Source organism: Sebastes fasciatus, chromosome 16, assembly GCF_043250625.1.
Source record: "Sebastes fasciatus isolate fSebFas1 chromosome 16, fSebFas1.pri, whole genome shotgun sequence".
Taxonomy (NCBI): Eukaryota; Metazoa; Chordata; class Actinopteri; order Perciformes; family Sebastidae; genus Sebastes; species Sebastes fasciatus.
Genome location: NC_133810.1, coordinates 12,138,627 through 12,157,415, shown reverse-complemented (window position 1 = coordinate 12,157,415; position 18,789 = coordinate 12,138,627). Strand labels below are relative to the sequence as shown.

At 39.6% G+C, this 18,789-nt stretch overlaps 1 protein-coding gene across 2 annotated transcripts in view; it reads right to left on the bottom strand.

Annotated features, from left to right (window-relative positions):
- LOC141752270 (rho GTPase-activating protein 26-like) overlaps nt 1-18,789 on the bottom strand; it is a 107,553-nt gene that overhangs the window by 51,131 nt on the left and 37,633 nt on the right. For both annotated transcript variants that reach the window (XM_074610048.1, XM_074610047.1), the window contains exons 2-9: nt 11,359-11,454; nt 8,150-8,211; nt 7,077-7,148; nt 2,994-3,095; nt 2,042-2,152; nt 1,252-1,356; nt 878-1,007; nt 293-393 (exon numbers count right to left, since the gene is read on the bottom strand). In XM_074610048.1, coding sequence (XP_074466149.1) covers nt 293-393; nt 878-1,007; nt 1,252-1,356; nt 2,042-2,152; nt 2,994-3,095; nt 7,077-7,148; nt 8,150-8,211; nt 11,359-11,454 — 779 coding nt within the window. The remainder of the gene's footprint in view (nt 1-292; nt 394-877; nt 1,008-1,251; nt 1,357-2,041; nt 2,153-2,993; nt 3,096-7,076; nt 7,149-8,149; nt 8,212-11,358; nt 11,455-18,789) is intronic.

Here is an 18,789-nt window from a genome sequence, read left to right as displayed (position 1 = left end):
ATCGCTTGGCGAATCTGTCAAGACGTTGACGAAACTAACAAATTTATATTCATTAAAGAAAGTTGATTTGTTAAAAAAAAAGACTAACTCATTTAATACACTGAATCACAAATTGAGGATTTTGTTTGAGGATTTGTAATTTTTTTTTAGGGTGATGATGTCGGTGGGCTCAGTTTTTCTTTGTTACAAGTAGGGGGGCTTCAAGGAAAATAGGTTGGGAACTATTGATGTAGATAGCTAGACGGACATTGTAACCTTATCTGTATATATATAAACGGCCAAAGCTACTTACCATTTTCCCTCCTGATTTAGGGTCAAACAGGACCATGGTGATCCTCTTTGGCTCACGATGGTACGTACAGTAGTACTTTACCCAGGTAGACACAAATGAGCCTGAGGGAGAGAGAAATGGAGACAGGGGAAGAGAGATAAAAGGTTAAAAACAAAAACCACAGGAATGAAGAGGAAACAGTGATGTCAAACGGTCAGAGAAAAAAAGGAGACAAGAGAGGGAGACGGGGTTAAAACAAAAACAGAGGATGGAAAAGGAAAGGGTCTTAGTCATGCCTGCGTTGGTGCTGAATAGGTTACCGTGGTAACCGCACGCGGTCAGAGCTCCTGTCACGTCTCCAACAGATCAGACTTGACTTCGTCAGCCATAGGTTCATTATGGTTTGTGTGTCCTGCTGCTCTGACAGGGTGTGTGTGTGTGTGTGTGTGTGTGTGTGTGTGTGTGTGTGTGTGTGTGCGTGTGAGCCAAACAACACGCCCTACACACACTCATCCACTCACACACTCATTCATGTTTCCATGGCGCTGCAACACTGTGAATTGTTGCTAAATGTTGTAAGATGTGACGTGTACAGCCGATACGTACGCTTCTCCTGCACAAACAGGTATCCCTCCATGGTGTGCTGGCTGACACTCTTGTGTTCGTGTGGATTCTCCTTCATCTTCCTCATTAGAATCTCCACCTCCGACCGTGTGCTCTCAAAACGGTTCCTCGTCTGTCAACACAAGCAGAGAGAGGAACACACGCCTTTCACTGAATGGTCTGATCCTGAGTCAGCTGAACTTGCAACAACCTATACAAACCTATTTTTCAGCAGAATCAGAATGGCTGCAAATAACGATTATTTTCATTGTGGATTAATCTGTTGTTGAAGACTACTACTAAGAAAATGAAGCCCTTCCAAATGTTTATGTCAGTAAAAAACAACGCGCTTTGTTTCCATGTGTGTGTGAACTCACATTCTGTATGCTGATGGTGAGATCAGTCTTGAAGTGGTTGAAGTCCTTTGCCAGCTCATAGCCGTGGTGATAGTAGGTGAAGAGGCCTTGGAGGAACGCCAACAGCTGAGGGAAACAAAAACAGCGAGAAAATGAAGTAGAAGAAGGAAGACGAGGAAGGGACAGAAATAATGAAAAGGAGAAAGAGAGGAACGGACGAGAAGGTAGATGAGGACGATGATGATTAATAAATGCAGACAAAGAGGAAGAGGGCAAATGGAAAGAGGAAATATAAGGTTGAGGATTTGGAGGAAAGAGTGGAAGAAAAATAGAGAAAACAGGTGGGATAGTGAAGAGGATGAAGATTGAGTGGAGGAGGTGGAAGAGGAAGAGATGAAGAAGAAACAGAAGGAAGAGGAGAAAAAGTGGACAGATACGTTTCATCTAGCTGATTCATAGAACAAGAAGTTAGGAGAATTTGCAATGAGTGAACCACAAAACTATGACCAATTCTGAAATATACTGTTGCCATGTTTCAAAGAGAAAATTTAATATTTTAAAAGACAGAACTACCTACTTTGTAAAGAGTTTAAAAATCAGGTTTGTGTGGTGTGTGGGCAACAAAATGTCTTTAGTTCCTCAGCAACCACTGAGGTGTTTGCCAACAACAGAGGACTGTGTCTGTAGTGAGCAGCTGCTGGGTGTGGATATGTCAAATTGAGTAAATGTAAGACATCAACAACTTTGGGGAAAAGAATTTTAAAAAAAACAGGCATATTGCATAAAAGAGGAAAAAAACCAAGTGTCTTACAGGCTCCACAAAGTCAAACATCTTCCTCTCTTGGACTTCCTGCACCTTGAAGACGTACTCCAGAGAAACCTCGTAGAAATGCTGCCGTACATGATCGACCTGGTTGTCCGCCTACAAAGGGAAAGGACATTAAAGGGGACATATCAGGAAAAACTCACTTTTTCAGTGCTTCAGATTTGGCTCCCTTTCCCATGTCATATGCGGGCTCATTAGAATTTATCGCCTCCATCTGTTCTCATACACTGTTCATAGCTATACCTACGAAAAGTAATGCACTGTAATTCGTGTATATCCCACAAAATCAATTTGTATGTGACTGCACGTAATTTTGAACAAGGAAATGTAATGAACTTCCAGAGTTATTTTAAGTCAAGCCACGGTCTTTTCCTGAACCTAACTAAGTAACTTTCTGGCCTAAACCTTAGGAAGTTGTGTCCTGTGACGACAGAAGTTTATTTTTGAAAAGCCCGTCTTCCAAAACAGGAATGTGACCGAAGTCGGGGGGAAAACTAGGATCAACATCGGCCGGGTCTTTGATTCATGGAGGGACCTTCGTTTAGTAAGCTAACAATACTGCCAAGCATGTGAAATACAGTATATATGGTGATATTGTGGTTTTAGCTGTCAATCACTTTCAGTCTTCAGTCTGTCGCCTCACTGTTTTGACCGATGCTCGCTCGCGTCTACGTAGTGCAAGTACAAGTGCGAGCAACAGGACGCTGACTGTCGTTGACTTAACGGCCACAGGTGTCACTGTTAAGAAGCAATTTCTGATTCTTATATATAGCCCTTTTAAAGCATGTAAACATGTTCTAGTAGAAAATACAAGTATGAACCTGATATGAGCATAATATGTCCCCTTTAAGAAAACTGACATTCATGGAAAAATATGAGAAATTTCACCAATCAGGTGGGAGAAAGTAGACGGATGTAAACTCAGACACCATCGTACCTCATGTAGATGTGACTCTTTCTTCCTGGCTGAAAGGCTGAGGTGCTTCTCCATCACTGCACAATACTTCTCTGTCTCTTTGTCATATTTTTTCTTGGCTTCCTACAAAAGATAAAACAAAAAAAACAAAAAAAGATTATTTGGGTGACAGACAGAATAATCAAGTTTCATCTCAGCTAACTCAATAGACCAAACATCTATTGTAATTCTCATCATATTAACAAGTAATTTGATCAGTGACTACCATCTGCAATCAACCATAGTCTTGTGCAGTTGGAAAAAAAAAACTATTTGAGTTGCAAGTTTTGGGAACAGAGAATTAAACAAACTTTCTTTTAATTTTAGCATTTACATAATATCTTCCATTTTTCAGGGAGTCCAATATGAGATTGTTACTCCGGGGAGCACAGCTGCTTCTTAAACAACACACTGTTTCATCAGATCTGACATCACTGACATCAGAGACAGACGGAGCAGGGTGTGTAGCTCCTAAGATTGCTGGACTAAAAAATACTGAGAAAAACTGAAAAGTGTCCAAGAAGATCAAGAAACATGAAGGACAAACAAAACACGCGCCAAATGTTTCTAATGTTCTGATGGTCACGTTAGGATCGTTAAACTTTAATGTAATTCAAGCCAGTTGAAGGGGGAGATATGGATGTTAGTGAAGGGATAAACGAGAGGGGAGAAGTGGACACACAAACAGAGGAGGGGTAGATCAGGGTTGGTCTCTCTCTGTCAGAGAGGCCCTGGGGTATTATTATTCTACATCTGTCCCAGCCAGTTAACATTATTGCATTTCTTTATCCCAAACTCATAACGTGAGCAGGCTGGAGCTTCAGAAACAAGCTCAAAAACATGGGACAGATTCAGAATATTTGGTACTTGTTGTTCATGTGGGGCGGCTGTGGCTCAGAGGGTAGAGCAGGTTGTCCACCAATCGGGAGGTCGGTGGTTCGATCCACGGCTGCTCCAGATCACATGTCGATGTGTCCTTGAGCAAGATACTTAACCCCAAATTGGGTGGGAGGCATAGCCATCGTAGCCATGAATGAGTGATCGTGTGAATTCCTTTTTCCAACTCCTCTTGGAAATAAAACTCAATGACAACAATGAAATAATGTCATAATCAATAACGTCAATAATGCTGTGATGTCAACCCCTGTTGCAGTCACATGTGTTTCATTGCCAAGCCGGTTTCAACAACTAGAGTCCTGCGGGGCCGGAGGAGGAATAGACAGCAGCTGCAGAACACATCAGAGATGATGAACGTCCCTCTAAACAACAAGGCCTCTGTTCAAAGTCTGCCTCTTTTGACTTTTTCATATTCACTGTGAACATCATGCCTGAAACAACTGCTGCTGCAGTCCTCTGCAGCAGCAGTTCTATCAATCCTTTCTATCAATCACCCTTTTTTTTACCAAATTGTTTGTTACAAGTTAGAGGCATTTCTTTGCACTATTTGTATTGTCTACAACTTATAGAACACTTGACTTGCATATGGATGTTTTATTTTATTTCTCATTATTGTTGCTCTTTATACATATTTATATATACACGTATTTCATCCCTACTTGTGTACATAACAGCTCTGCTTATTCCTCATCTTTAGTTGTCCAGCTTTGTTGTCCTTGTCCCTTGCTGTTAATTTTTAGTACATTGCATATCCCAGAGATGCATAAAACCAGAGTCAAATTCCTTGTCTGTATGTACTTGGCAAATAAAGCTGATAGGGATTCATTTAAAATTGGTTTGCTTAAATTTACTTCCGTCCTCAGCCAGCAGGTGGCAATCTCCCCCCCAGTATGATTGATAACTGATGAGTTACTTTTTCTTTTTTCCAGAAGAGTAGAGTAGATGAAATGTTTTGACACAGGATCATGCTCCGATTCATCACAGCTACCTTCACCTTTTACTCCATGCTCCACTGCTCCGTCATGTCAACAGTTACTAACTTACTACAGTAGGAGGTCCCACTGAAACATGAAGCAAACCAATACATCCTCACTCCGCTTAATCAGTAGAAAGCAAAAGCAAAAAATCAGACCAAATTCTTGACACTCATTAATGACACCTCTCCAAAATCATTATCATATCATGTATCATAACAACGACTTATATATCCGCCGTCCTAGGTCTGCCGGTTTCTCTTTTTGAATGACAAATGTCATTCCTCTCATGCAGGTGCAGAACGCATGCTCTAACTGTCCATTGGCTGTAGTCTTTGCGGTGTGTTCAAGAGCAACTTTTTGGCCAAGACACAGGCAACTTGAGGCAACGCAACACTCGGCCTTCATCGCCATTAGTTCTTTGATGTCGGTTTGCTATGTGTGGGCCTTAAGAGTACAAGGGTGCCAGTCTTATGTTCATCTTAAAAGCAGTGTTGTGCTATTTATGTTTGCAGTGACTGCTGAAGGAATTTAATTACTTGTGCAATGCGTTTTCTGAGACTTTTGTTTCTGTCACAATTTCATTTCCACAGTGAATAAGATTAGGACCTGGACCTTTAATGTTTTCTTCAAATAAATATGTTTCTACTGTTCTTCATCCACTCGCTGTAATTCTACGAAAACTCCTCTTGTGTCGGCTCTGGAGCTTTTAGGTTGAGGTGAAACTGTGCCAGGCGAAGATGCTGTCAGTTCTTTTAGGGCTAAACTGGGATTAGTGCATCACTCGTGGTGACCTAACCACACATATTATGCGTTCACTATTTAATCTTACCCACAATGTACAATCAAACAATGACCTGCTACTGTATATAAAGGGGATGGATTAGCAGGGTATACACTAAATACTGCATGTATCAGGGGAACCCCCGTGGCTAGTCATTTAAGTCCGATGGCTAATGACTGCGCAGGGTGAGTGCACCATAACCTGCTATAAGGAGATTTAAACATTGAAACGTGGCATATTTAAAACACAGGGCAAGGGATTACCCAAACATGTACAGTATGGTGCTTAGAGAGGGTGTAGGATTTGTTTTTAAAAGTCTGCAGTGCAATAAATTGAAATTAAAAAGTCACATGAACATAATATTTATACAGTAGATCTTGCGTTAACATGCTCCTGTTTATCTACTCGCTTACTGTTTCCATACCCTCCTGTACATTCAGAAAGATTTACGCACACTGTAACGCTAAGACAACACCGTCCTTGCCATGAGGGAGCCCCGCTGACCTACGAGACCCCCCCAGTGATTTAAGGCAGGATTATGTATTCCTCTAATCTCCTATCCAGGTCATGCAGTGATGGTTCAGACCTTGATTGATGGATAATCATGGGGAGAGGAGGGAGACCCTGAGACATATTATTATTATTATATTTTTACTATAGTTTTTTTTCATTACAAGCCTGTCTTAAAAGTACTTTGTCATCATCTTGAACTTTGAGCTGCAACGATTAATCGATTAGTTGTCAATTATTATATTAGTCGCCAGCTATTTTGATAATCGATTAATTGGTCAAATATACTGTATTTGGTTATCAATACAAATGATTTAATTCAGTGTGTATACATCTATGATCACGGAATATAAAAACATGTTAATTAAATAATGAATATCACAGCATATTGAACATTCCTATTAACACTATACAGTACTTATCACTTATTAAGGAGGATCTCACTGGAACTTTAACTTTAATAAATAAACTGTGACTTCAAAGTATATGGGTAAATTTACCCAGATGTATAGATAAACCAAAAAAAATAAGATAAACTGCAGTAACGTCTAAAAGGCGATAGTGATATGGAGGTCATGTAGAGGTGCCAATGTTGCTGAGGCTGCAACTTTTTCACCCGCAGTCATCCATCCAAGTGTGAAAGGTCACACATCAATTACCTCCTCCAGTGTGCTGATATCTTTAGTCTACCAGTCATGAGTATAAAGCAGAGCTCCAACATCTACTACTGTATGTTATCATCATCTGTATGTTTTGGGTGTTGTGTTCTCCTCTAAGAGCTGCAGAAGCACTAAAAGGATTTTATTGATTTATGTTTGACTGCCAGCTTATCGATACTGATGCACAGTACATGTGTTGTAACCATTTCTGTCACCCGTCTTGTGGCTGTACACTCCTTACCTTGGCTGCACTGATCTGTTCTTTCCTGAACCGCTCCAGAGGCATGATCAGCACATCGTTGGCGTTCTCGATCTGAGGGCACACACACACACATACATTACATCACAGACAAGCAAGTATACATTACTGTATTACAGACATCTCTCACCATTTTCAGTTAAATTATAATGACTATTCATATTATTTCTGATAAAATGGCAAACTGAAACCATCATAGACCTCTGAATTCAGAGGTCTATGATGATCTATGATGGACCTCTGAATTCAGAGGTTCAACACGCAAGCCAGACATGATGATGCCAGACATGATATCATTTTCTAGGAATGACGAACGACTAAATAAAAATCTCAACTAATCCACTGGCAATTTCTTAGTTTATCAGATTCTCAAAAAAAAATCAATTACCTGTCCTCTTGGTCAATTCAACTCATTTTTGCTGAGTAATCACAATCAGTTCTAAGCAAGGTCAAGCACATGTTCTCTTTTAGAGATTTCAAGACAATAATTCATGCTTTTATTTCTTATCCTCTGGATTATATCTCGGTGTCAGTCAGACGACTATGGCGCGCCTTCACGTTTGCTAAAACAAATCTAAAAAATGATGCCTTATTAGTCAGATTTTAATGTCATTGCACTGGTTATACCAGTGAAATAGACTGCAAGATTTTACTTTTAGCTTTTAAAGCTTTGAACGGGCTCCAGCGTATCTCAGTGACCTTTTACATCACCACTGTCCTCTGAGAACACTGAGGTCATCGGATAAGCTGCTGCTTTCCATCCCTGACATTCGCTTGAGGCGTTTCTGTTTCCGGGCCCAAGTTGTGGAATTGGCTCCGTTTACATGTTTGATCAGCCTCCACCATTGAATGCTTCAAGTCCAGGCTGAAAACCCACTTATTTTCTCTGGATGTGTGTTAGATATGTCAATATGTGTTTTTGTCATTGAGTCATTTGTCAATTTCGGCCTTTTTCCTTTTTTTACTGTTGTTTTTAAACTGTACTATATAAATAAACTGACTTGACCTCTCATTGACTACCTATAATGTTCCTTGAAATTCGTTGGGTCACTCACCATACGTGTCCTCTCATCTTCCAGGTTCTGTAGGACCGCTGCGAACTCCTGGAGAGATTTGGCTGATGACGGAACATGTTGGTAGACGGAGAGAGAGAGACATAAAAGAAAAGAGATAACTATCATGAGAGATACACAAGTACAGGCAAAGACAGTTGGCACGAGGTGGGGAGGGTGAAGCTTTGTTTCTGCTTTTGGACCTTTTACAAATGTTTCTAAACTCGTGAGACATCAGAGTAATTAACTGGAAATGAAACAGAAATTCAGATGGGGTTGTTTCTATGGGCGCTTTCACAGCGAGCACAGCTCAGTTCTCATTTCCCCGCTCGCTGGCAAGCGAGAAACCGGCTACATTGTTTTGGGTCAGAGTTTCCACTTCAGTTGCCTCCGTCCCTGTCCAACACTTAACACACACACACTTAGACGCAGCTGAGAGCACACACACACACACTGAGCACGTGCAGCATGTGTAGTGGCATGCACACAGACAGTGGAGCCCAAGTTTATTCCTTAAACATCACAACACACTCGCTCTGCTTTTCAACATCAGACTTCAAGGTTTTGGTTCTTGGAAGTTAGAATCAAATAAAAAGGAGCAGAACTTCAAGACTATGCGAGGAATGCATTTAAAAAAACAGTGCAATCCTTTTAATAAAGCTCATAAAATGCAGTCAAACCTTTCAGTGAGCTCAATCACACATTCTTAATCAATCGCATGGAGTAGTAAAAATGTGTTACTGAGAGAACAACAACAAGATATAGACCCAGTAAAACTAACAGAGGCTGTTTGTTAGGGGTAGGGGGGGAATCGATATAGCATAGTATCGTGATATATTGCGTGGCAATACTGTATCGATACACAGATGTCAAGTATCGAACTTTTATTATATAATCTATTAACCTCTTAGCAATCTAATGTCAGGCCCGACGGCGGGTCTTTCAAGAGGCTGTAACGGGCTCAGTCTAGAGTGAAGATAAAGTGAAGTGGTATCATATAAAACTCGAAAACCTAAGGAATTGGTACCAAACATATCATGTTAGCTTGTCGGTAAGAACACTAAATAACGCTCCACAGTTACACTAAACTTTGGAAAGAAAAAACTGTTTTTCAAAGGGGTCCCTTGACCTCTGACCTCAAGATATGTGAATGAAAACTCTGAGATGAACAGAATAAAAACTGTATTAGATAAAACTGATGTGGACAAACTGCAGTATTTGCAGTTGAAAAAAGGTAATAGATTGCAATATATCATATACTCAGCATATCACAAAGTGTTTAAAATCACAATAAGATCGTATCATGACTTAAGTATCATGATAACATCATACCGTGGGGGCTCTGGTGATTCCCACTCCCACTATTTGTAGGCTACTTTTCCATTGCTGTGTAAGGAAACTTTTGTATCACTATTAATAAAAGTCGTTTTTTTTAATTGATTTGCTGTAATCCATTTAGAGTGAACTCATCACTGTATCATCAGAGAGAAGAAACAAGTTTGGACACGAGTACGACGATGAATATCCTAAAAACAACAGTGCTGTGTGGTGCAGCCCTGTTGAGCAGCAAGCTGTTCAGGAAAGATAGCTGGGGTTAGTTAAACAACAGTAGTGGGTGGGTCGGCCCAGTGAGGAGCTGCAGCCTGCACAGACAGAGTCAGGCAGCATGGGAGGGTGTGGTGGTGACTGCTGCATGTTTCACAGCAGGCTGCTTGGACAGCGACAGAAAAAGCACTGCAGGGCCTGGATGAGTTCATGGAATCATTTTTACACAACATTCTCATGTATGTATGGGAGAGCATGACGTTTATAACACTGGTTGAAGATGGGGGAGTAAAAAAAACAGGATATGTACAGCAAGCAAGAGCTATGAAACATGTCACTTCATTAGAATACGTTATCATGTTTTTATTATAGGGAATAAGGCAACATTCGTATTGTAATCGTGACTTTAAATGTCATGTAAATGAAGCTTTTATTGAGGCGAACGAGCAGAAATCTACACTGTAAACTGGACTGTAGATCTCATGTTATCTGCATAACAGATGTGCCTGATGCCAATGGAAAAATCAACGTATTGATTGTTAGCACATCACATAATGACAACAGAGAGGATTAGTGGATTAGAGTGAGGATTGGGCAATTTGACCGGCTTCACCTTCTGTATTGTGCCAAAAATCCAGAGAAAATTAATTTTCATGTAATGATATACTTCACATTATATTAAATTATATTATATTATGCTTTAAAGATTTCAACATGGAAATAAAATAATACTATTTAGATAAAATATGATCACAGTATTTAGTTGTATAGCCTTTTTTAGGCACCAAGGTCACAGAATGGCTGGCCAGTTAAACTAGTTAAATGCCTTTTCATATGATTTTCACAATTTGCAAATGAATTCCACTTGATAGCATTCGTAAAAGAATAAGCTTTGATACCAGGGATGCACCGATTTGACTTTTTCAGTCTTGTTACCGACAGCGATACCTGGACTTTGGGTAGAGGCCGATACCAAGAACCGATCCGATACCAGCGTTTAATTAGTAACCTGTATGCCTCACTGTGTGGAAGTGACTGGAATCATTTTTTTATGTGTAAAGCAACATCAGGCTGGACTTAAATATTGCTTTCCTAACTTTGTAAAACAAAATGTAACAAATAAATACATAGATATAAATTGCTTATAAATTACTGAATTGTTATTTATTATTAAAATAATAAATCGTATACCAGCAACTTGGTAAAAAAATCTTCAAAATTAACAGGAATTACAATCAAGTGTGAACCTTTTTAATGCAGCAACAAATGGTCAAAACTTAAATAGGAATTCAAATTCCAGTATATAATGTGTATATAGTATATAAACATGGAACTGAATTGAATAGATCAGCCCCATTGCCAACGATACTGATACAGCTATATGAGTCAGTATGGGCCTGATATCCTATCCGGTATCGGTATCAGTGCATCCCTTTTTGATATTTAAAAGAAAAGAATAATGAATAGATTCAGGTCAGCGGTATAATTTGAGACTGATTGTTACGGCTTCCTATGTAATTGCATTAAAAACCAAGCCAGCCTTTAGATCAGTGCTGACTGTTCTATTTCAGCAACTCCTAAATGACAACACATCGTGTACCGTCTATTTACAGGCTTTTCCTCTGCAGGTACAGGGAATATATTGGATTTCATATCAGCAGGCTCACCTATGCATATCTCATCATCCGTCTCTGCGTCTCCGATACACTGGAATTTAAACTCGTTGAGAGAGTCGGCAAACTTCCTCTTGGCGGTTGACAGACCTGAGAAAACGGAGAAAAGAGGAAAAGAGACGGTCAGGTTTAGTGTTTTTACGCATTGCATTCTTACTTCAGACCAGGCCTAACAACATGCAATACACCCATGGCAGACAATCACTCTCTTAGTCATGATTTGACTTATTTTTATTATTATTATACAGTTACTGAATGTGAGAGTGAGTGGAAAGAGGCCAAACGCAGACAGGCGGACACTGTGAGTGGATCCCCAGTGGTGTTAGTGATGAAGGTCGACAGCTCCTACACTTGTGTGAAGGTTTTTTATGTGTCTGCACATGTGAGTGTGCTGAGAAAGTGCAAAAAAGTTCCATTAAACTGAAGTCACGTTTGCCAAGTGAGGCGGTGAAAAGCCTCGGACAGATGGATGCCTTTCAAATAATACATGAGGCGCTAAGAGCTCCTAGGAGACAGACACTCACAGCGAGTTTGGCTTCCCGTCCGTTTAAACTCGAGGCAGGGTCACCTTCACAAACGATATTTCCTGTTGCCGGACAGGATCGGCGTGAAACTTTGATCTTCCTTAGAAACTGTGTATATTGAGGAGCGACACACTGCAATCCTGAGTTACAGGATTGTTTAAATGATGACCATCTCTATTGATGCTTTGGCAAATTATTCCTTTACTTTCATGGTCAAAGAAGAAAGAAAAAAACATGAGTAACAGTATGATGTGGTCAACCGCAAGTCCCTAGCAGGGATATCCCACTTTTCCACAGACAGTGTATGTGTATTGCAGAGGAGTCTTGTGCTTAAAATGAAGACAATGATGCAGAGGGAAAGAAGAAGAGAGATTAAGAGTCTCAAATAGGAGTCAGGGAAAGGACAGTGAGTGTAGAAAGAGAAGACAGACGGAGTGTAATTGACCATGTTCATGTAAATAACACACCATGCAGATATCTGTGTGTGTGTCTGTGAGAGCATTTGGAAAGATCTGCTGCCAGTCGACAAAATGAAACACAGACCAAGGAGCTCCTGGATGAGCTGCCAGAAACACACAAACACCACCGTCTCTCCTGGGACAGACCCAGTAAAAACACACAGTCACAGCGGCTCCGTAGCGTCAAAATAACTAAAGTACGACCAAACTGAGACCGCACTCCGACCTTGAAGGATAAACTGCGGTTTAGTGCCAGTAACCAATATAGAAAAAGAAATACTTTACTTCTTCCAGTAGTCCCCCAATACCATGTATGGTGTCACTATTCGTGCAACAAGCAGCCAGGGCTGTCCTCGACTGAAGAACCACACAAAAGCATGTCTTCAAATCTTGTGTTTACCAGAGATGTGCTCATAAGAATCTTGGGAATAAGTCATTCAGCATGAAAAAAGCATAGAAAAATGACTAATTGACTAAAGAAATCTTAGTAAACTAAGACCAAAATGAAGTGGCAGCCCTAGCAATAATAGTAGTCTTAGGCTGTGACACAAACAATCAAATGAAAACTCTATGAATTAATTAATTAATAATATATATGGCAAAAATCACCTGTTCATTGATTGCATTTGTTAAAACCTGATCTCAAACAGGTACGGTGGCCTGTAGTGGACATGAATATTGAACTATAGAAATCAGTCAAATAGCAATTAAAGCTGCAACTAATGATTATTTTCACTGTTGATTATTTTTTCGATTAATTGATTAGTTGTTTGGTCAAAAGAATTGTGAAAAATGTTGATCAGTGTTTCCCAAACCCCAAAATGACGTCCTCAAATGTCTCGTTTTCTCCACAACTCAAAGATATTTAGTTTACTGTCATAGAGGAGAAAAGAAACCAGAAAATATTCACATTTAAGAAGCTGGAATCAGCGAATTTCTTTTTTTTTTTTTTTTTTTTTTTAATTACTCAAACTGATTAATCAATTATGAAAACAGTTTCCGATTAATTTAATAGTTGACAACTAATCGATTAGTAGCTTCGCACATTTGGGTGTCGCTCCCCACTGTCGAGCAAATAAACATGTGTTCAGGTATAAGACTGCACGGTGTCTCCGTTTTTAAAAGCACAGTATAACCTACTCTTTGCAGCTGTGGATGTACACACAGCAGCTTTAAAGACAGAAATGTCAGCACATGGCAAAGTCATCTGTGAGATACTAGCAGTCAGTGACTCAACAACCCAGTGAAAGCTCTGCAGAGTGACATATGATTGTTTTTTTTGCAGGAAAATAATATTAGTCTACATAGAAGGTATGCTTCATGCTTTTTGCATGTTTTAAAGCACTGGTGCAGCAGTAAAGTGATTTAATAATAACTTTAATTATCAAAATCAGCCACCTTACATAGTTATATTAGCAAACGAGGTTGCACTGACAACAGGTATAAACTGTATTACAACAACGTTTCAGATGTGATGTTATTTTCCATTACACATTTTTCTGGTCGCCTCAGTGTGACTGATGCTATGTGTCCACTGAGCTACACAGAACTACATCTCTTTCTACACCGCCCTCCTCTCTTTCGTTTGCTTCTCTGCGCTCTATTTATTTTTGGCCTCCCTCTCCATTCTGCCACTGACAGTTCCTCTCAGCACCTCGTGAGTGAAACGTGCCCGTCGTCGTTAATTTCTCCACTCTGGCTGCTGCCACACTCCACGTGCTCTCCTTCATAAACATCAAAACCAGCCACGGAGACCAAGAAGTAGGAAAACAGAAGGGCATAGCCTCAGATAGACTTACACTGCTGGACGTGTATCAGTCACCCACTTCTACTTCATTTTACAGATTCATACATGTTGTTCTGCCAACAGCAGCAGGTTTCAGTTGAACAGTTTTGTTCCTATAGCAACCACTACTGGCACAGTTTAACTGACATTGATACATCCACAGTTTTATTAGGCGTCTTTTATCTACTCCTCATGTGCACTTGTTGCTTTTGTTCTTTATTTTTTTGTGATTTAGTAGAATTTAGTTTTTCTATGATCAGCTTGCTGCTAATCAAGCTCGCCACTATATTAGCTTTCTGGAGCTAATGTGTTGCTAATGCAGCGTTCTAAGTAACTGTTGAATTAAAGGTCCAATATTATCTTTTTTATTATAAGGCAGGTTTAAGTGCTACAGTATATAAATATTGTGAAAGTATCGAAACGCTAAAAAAAAAACACACAGCCCGTATTCAGAAATTGTGCCTTTGAAACAAGCGGTCAGGATTTCTGTAACTTTGTGATGTCACAAAACTACAATATATAGACCATTACACAGTTTTAAACGTAAACATTCTCAATGTGTCCCCGTTTATTTCCAAGCAACAATCGGACACCAGTAAAACGTCCGCCTAAAAAGTACCGTACAAAAGCAAAACAAAATTCGATTCTATTGTCATATTCTACCGAAATGACCTGTGTTGAACAATAAAATATTATGAATATAATACGCGTTTTAAGTCCAAAATGGTGGCAGCGACTGTAGTAAAAAAAACACTGAAGTTTCTTTTCTTTGCTTCTATACTGGAAATGTGTTTAGCTCGCAGCATAGCTGTGCATACACTCATAGGAAGGGCAGAGGACATTTCTCAAAATATTGATAAGTCATAGAGAGTCAGTATGAACTTTTGGTGGAGTTTTTTTTCCAGTTGGTTAACACTGCCATAAAACATGTTGTTGCATTCTGATTTATTGAGTCTGATGTGACACAGAAACATGCATGTTGCACTTGCGGTAACACCCATGTCTAGAGACCTTAAACATTAATATCTAATGGAACAATGAGTTTCACAATTGCCACCAAGGCCTGAATTAGAAGACGTGAAATTAGCTGCTAATTCCCTAATTTCTGAATAAATGAATTGTAATGGGAGGTTTAGGAGTTTAAACAAATAATAAAAGGTTTGTATATTTGTTTTAGTGAAACCAGAATCTTGTGCCATTACAGAAACTGCATTTTAAACCCTCAACACTCAGACTGGTGACTGCTGATTGACTGTGAGCAGGTTTATTGTCTCTGCTGAAATAAAACTGCTTCTATTGACTAATACCTTTATTCCTTCCCGATTTCTTAATCAGTTCAGAACACATTGAAGGCGTTTTCACAGTTGGTTTTGGGGAACAAAAGCTGAAACGTTACAAACCACTTCTGATTTGAAACTTTCCCAACTTCTGCAAATACGTTACTTAAATTACTCATTACACATGTCTGGAAAACACCCCTCAGAATTTCATATAACAGGACCAGAGAGAAGCCTCTCATATAACTTGGAGAGAAACATTTGAGACTTTTACTTTGAAAATTCAGAGCCATAAACTGTAATTTTTTAACTTGATCAAATAAAAATATTTAATTTACCATCAAGCTCAAATTTGAGGGCTGCAACTAATGATTATTTTCTGATTGCATATAATAAAAGACTGATTGTCCTTCCTTCCTGCAGATCACTGCAATAATTCAGCAGCAGTAACCATAAAAACTTTCATGATCGCATTAATTGCTAACGAAATAATACATTTTCAAACATTAAAAGCTCCAAGTTGTATCTACATGCCACAAGTACTTTCGCTGTTGACTGTGAAGTATGACTTTATTCTACTATGGAAACAATGAGTTCAGGTTGCATCAGTCAAAACTGTGATGAAAAACACGCATGCATTTGTGTTTAGCTTACGTGCCCTTGGAGGATGTCTCACTGTACATTTTGGCAAACCATGTGATGAGGTAACGTAATAAGTTTTTCTGGCTCGTATATGCAGATACATCATGCATGTCATATCGCTCCCCATGGCTATGTTCTCCATAGATGCTGGCAACAGCGGCGCACACTCGTACACATGCAAACACACATATGTCCATGTACATCTGTACATATACACACACACACACACACACATCAGCTCAAAGCACGGCTCCCAGCTCACTCAGACTATGTTTCTAAATCAGAAACACATTGTTGGCCCATACGACTCCGTAAGTTCTCGCCAACACAAATGAATTACTACAAAACAAAGAAAGAATTACATGCCACAACAAGTACATTATCCAGAGAGGCTTTTCTGGGTAAAAGACTGTCTGCTTACAGATGTAGCGAGCAGTACTGATGCCTTACCATTTATGGTTCTGTGGCTTTTTCATTGCAGTGATTCACAAGTTCAAGCCCCAGGTTAAAAGGATACTTCACCAACGTGTTGATAGAAGAAACATCGCAAGTATATGGAGGACAAAGTAGAGCATCATATGATATGTTCATTTTGATTGCCACTGCTGCCATTTGTGTTTAAGCGCTAAAGGATCAGTTCGTCCAAACTGTTGAAAAAGAAAAGAATCTTTAGTGATATTTTTGGCTAGATAAGACAAGGGAAAGGTAAAAACAAGCTCCTTTTTGGAGTGGATTTTGATGAGGACACCTATCAATAAGGGCTGTCGTGTCAATTGATTAAAATATTTGATCCCGGTTAATCGCATGATTGTCCATAGTTAATCGAGATTAATCGTATCTTTGACAACCCGAGTAATCAGTTATTAAGTAACAGTATTTTCAGAAGTGGGGAAAGTTTAAAATCAGAAGTGGTTTGTAACGTTTCAGCTTTTGTTCTTGAAAACCAACTGTTCAACGCCTTCAATGTTTTCCGAACTGATAAGAAAACTTTTTTAAAAAACGGAAGGAACAAAGTTATGAAGCAGTGTCATTTCCGCAGAGGCGATAAACCACAGACTATCAAACCAGACAGGGCTTCAATCTTTTTTTGTGTTCAGCATGAGTTTTGGCTGTTTAAGGAAAAAAACTTCTCTAAAGCACTTAAGCTTGTTGTCTGCATTCATGAGTGCAGCACGAGAATCAGGGACTGTTTTGCGCAGACGTTTGAAAGTCATACAGGAAGAAATTCATCACAGACCAATTTCCCTACTCACAGTCAATCAGCAGTCACCAGTCTGAGTGTTGAAGGTTTTAAAATGCAGTTTCTGTAATGGAAAAAAATTCTGGTTTCACTAAAAACAAACCTTTTTTGTTTTTTTAACTGTTTTAAAGTGTCTTGGAAAACCTCCTAAACTCCTAAACTTCCCATTACAATATTTAGACTTTTGTTGGTTCGGATTCACCAAAGCACAATAGAACAAACAAAATAACCGATCGAGGCAGCGGTAGACCGGCAACTCCTGTGTCCTGCAAGGTAAAATTACTCTTTTTTTCCAATGGAGTCTGGTGGCTTTGGCGAGAGCATAGATGGATACAACGGCTTCAGTTCCCCTTTGGAAAGGGCTGTCTGACGGCGAAGTAAAGCGGGGAAAATATTCAAAATATAGTGTACGCTTAAACTGATATTGAATTTTGTAGGTGAGCCTTTCTTTTAGGTGGCTAAAATACATTTTGCAGTATTTTAGCACAGTAGTACATTGCTTTCCTTCTGTGTGGTAACTCCTGTGTGCTTCTCCAAGCTGTGGGCGTGCCGACTTGTCATCTACTGTAGGTAATACACTGACTACGGACAAATACCTCATACAATCCCACTTCAAAACACCAGAACTATTCCTTTAAGTTGTACAGCCCATATACATACAATAAACCACCAAACGTCCCCTGCTGCAGCTGCAGCATTCCATCATCGGTATTGCTGCGTAGGTCTATTGTTAAAGTGATAAAAATCAAACATTGGATGGAAAATATTTGAAATATCTTGAATATGCAATATCAGATTTGCAGCTGAATAGGAAAAAAAGCCACATTGTTGGAGGTTCCTACATGCAAGATGCATCCATGATGCTACGCTGTTACTGCCCCTTAGTGTGCCAATGTGTGTGTGTCTCCATGTCCGTGTCCAGGCAGGAAGGACAGCTGAGGACAGTGGCAGCTAAAAATAAGTGGCCCTGTTGACACTCGCCTCTCTGTCCTCTTCCCCTCTTCTTTCACACTTGTACGACAGAATTCCCCCCATTCTTCTCTCTCTTTCACTCCCTCCTGAGCTCCTGACAAAGCCCACACAAATACACAAACAAACTGAATGAGAATGAGGCTAAAAAGAAGTCGCTCAGACAACAACAAACTCTTGTGACTTATTTGGAAGAGAGAATGAAGGCGAACATTAAAACTAATGCCCTAACTGTCTGTTGTAAGCCTCCGTCACAGTTTACAGACTGACTTGTTGGTCACATTTCAGGTGCAACCACTTTTTACATCCAAATAAAGCTGATTAGAGCACCCGATTCGACTGTTATCCGTCGCTATAAGCACCATAGATGTGGGTCATGAGGGGCCTACTACGTTGTAAAAGTCAAAGCGAAACTTAAAAGCAACACGTTTTAAAACTGCATGAAACATTACATTTTGAACACAGACAAAAAGGCTTCTGTAGGTTTAGGCAACAAAACTACAACTTTGTTTTGGCTTAAAATAAAACG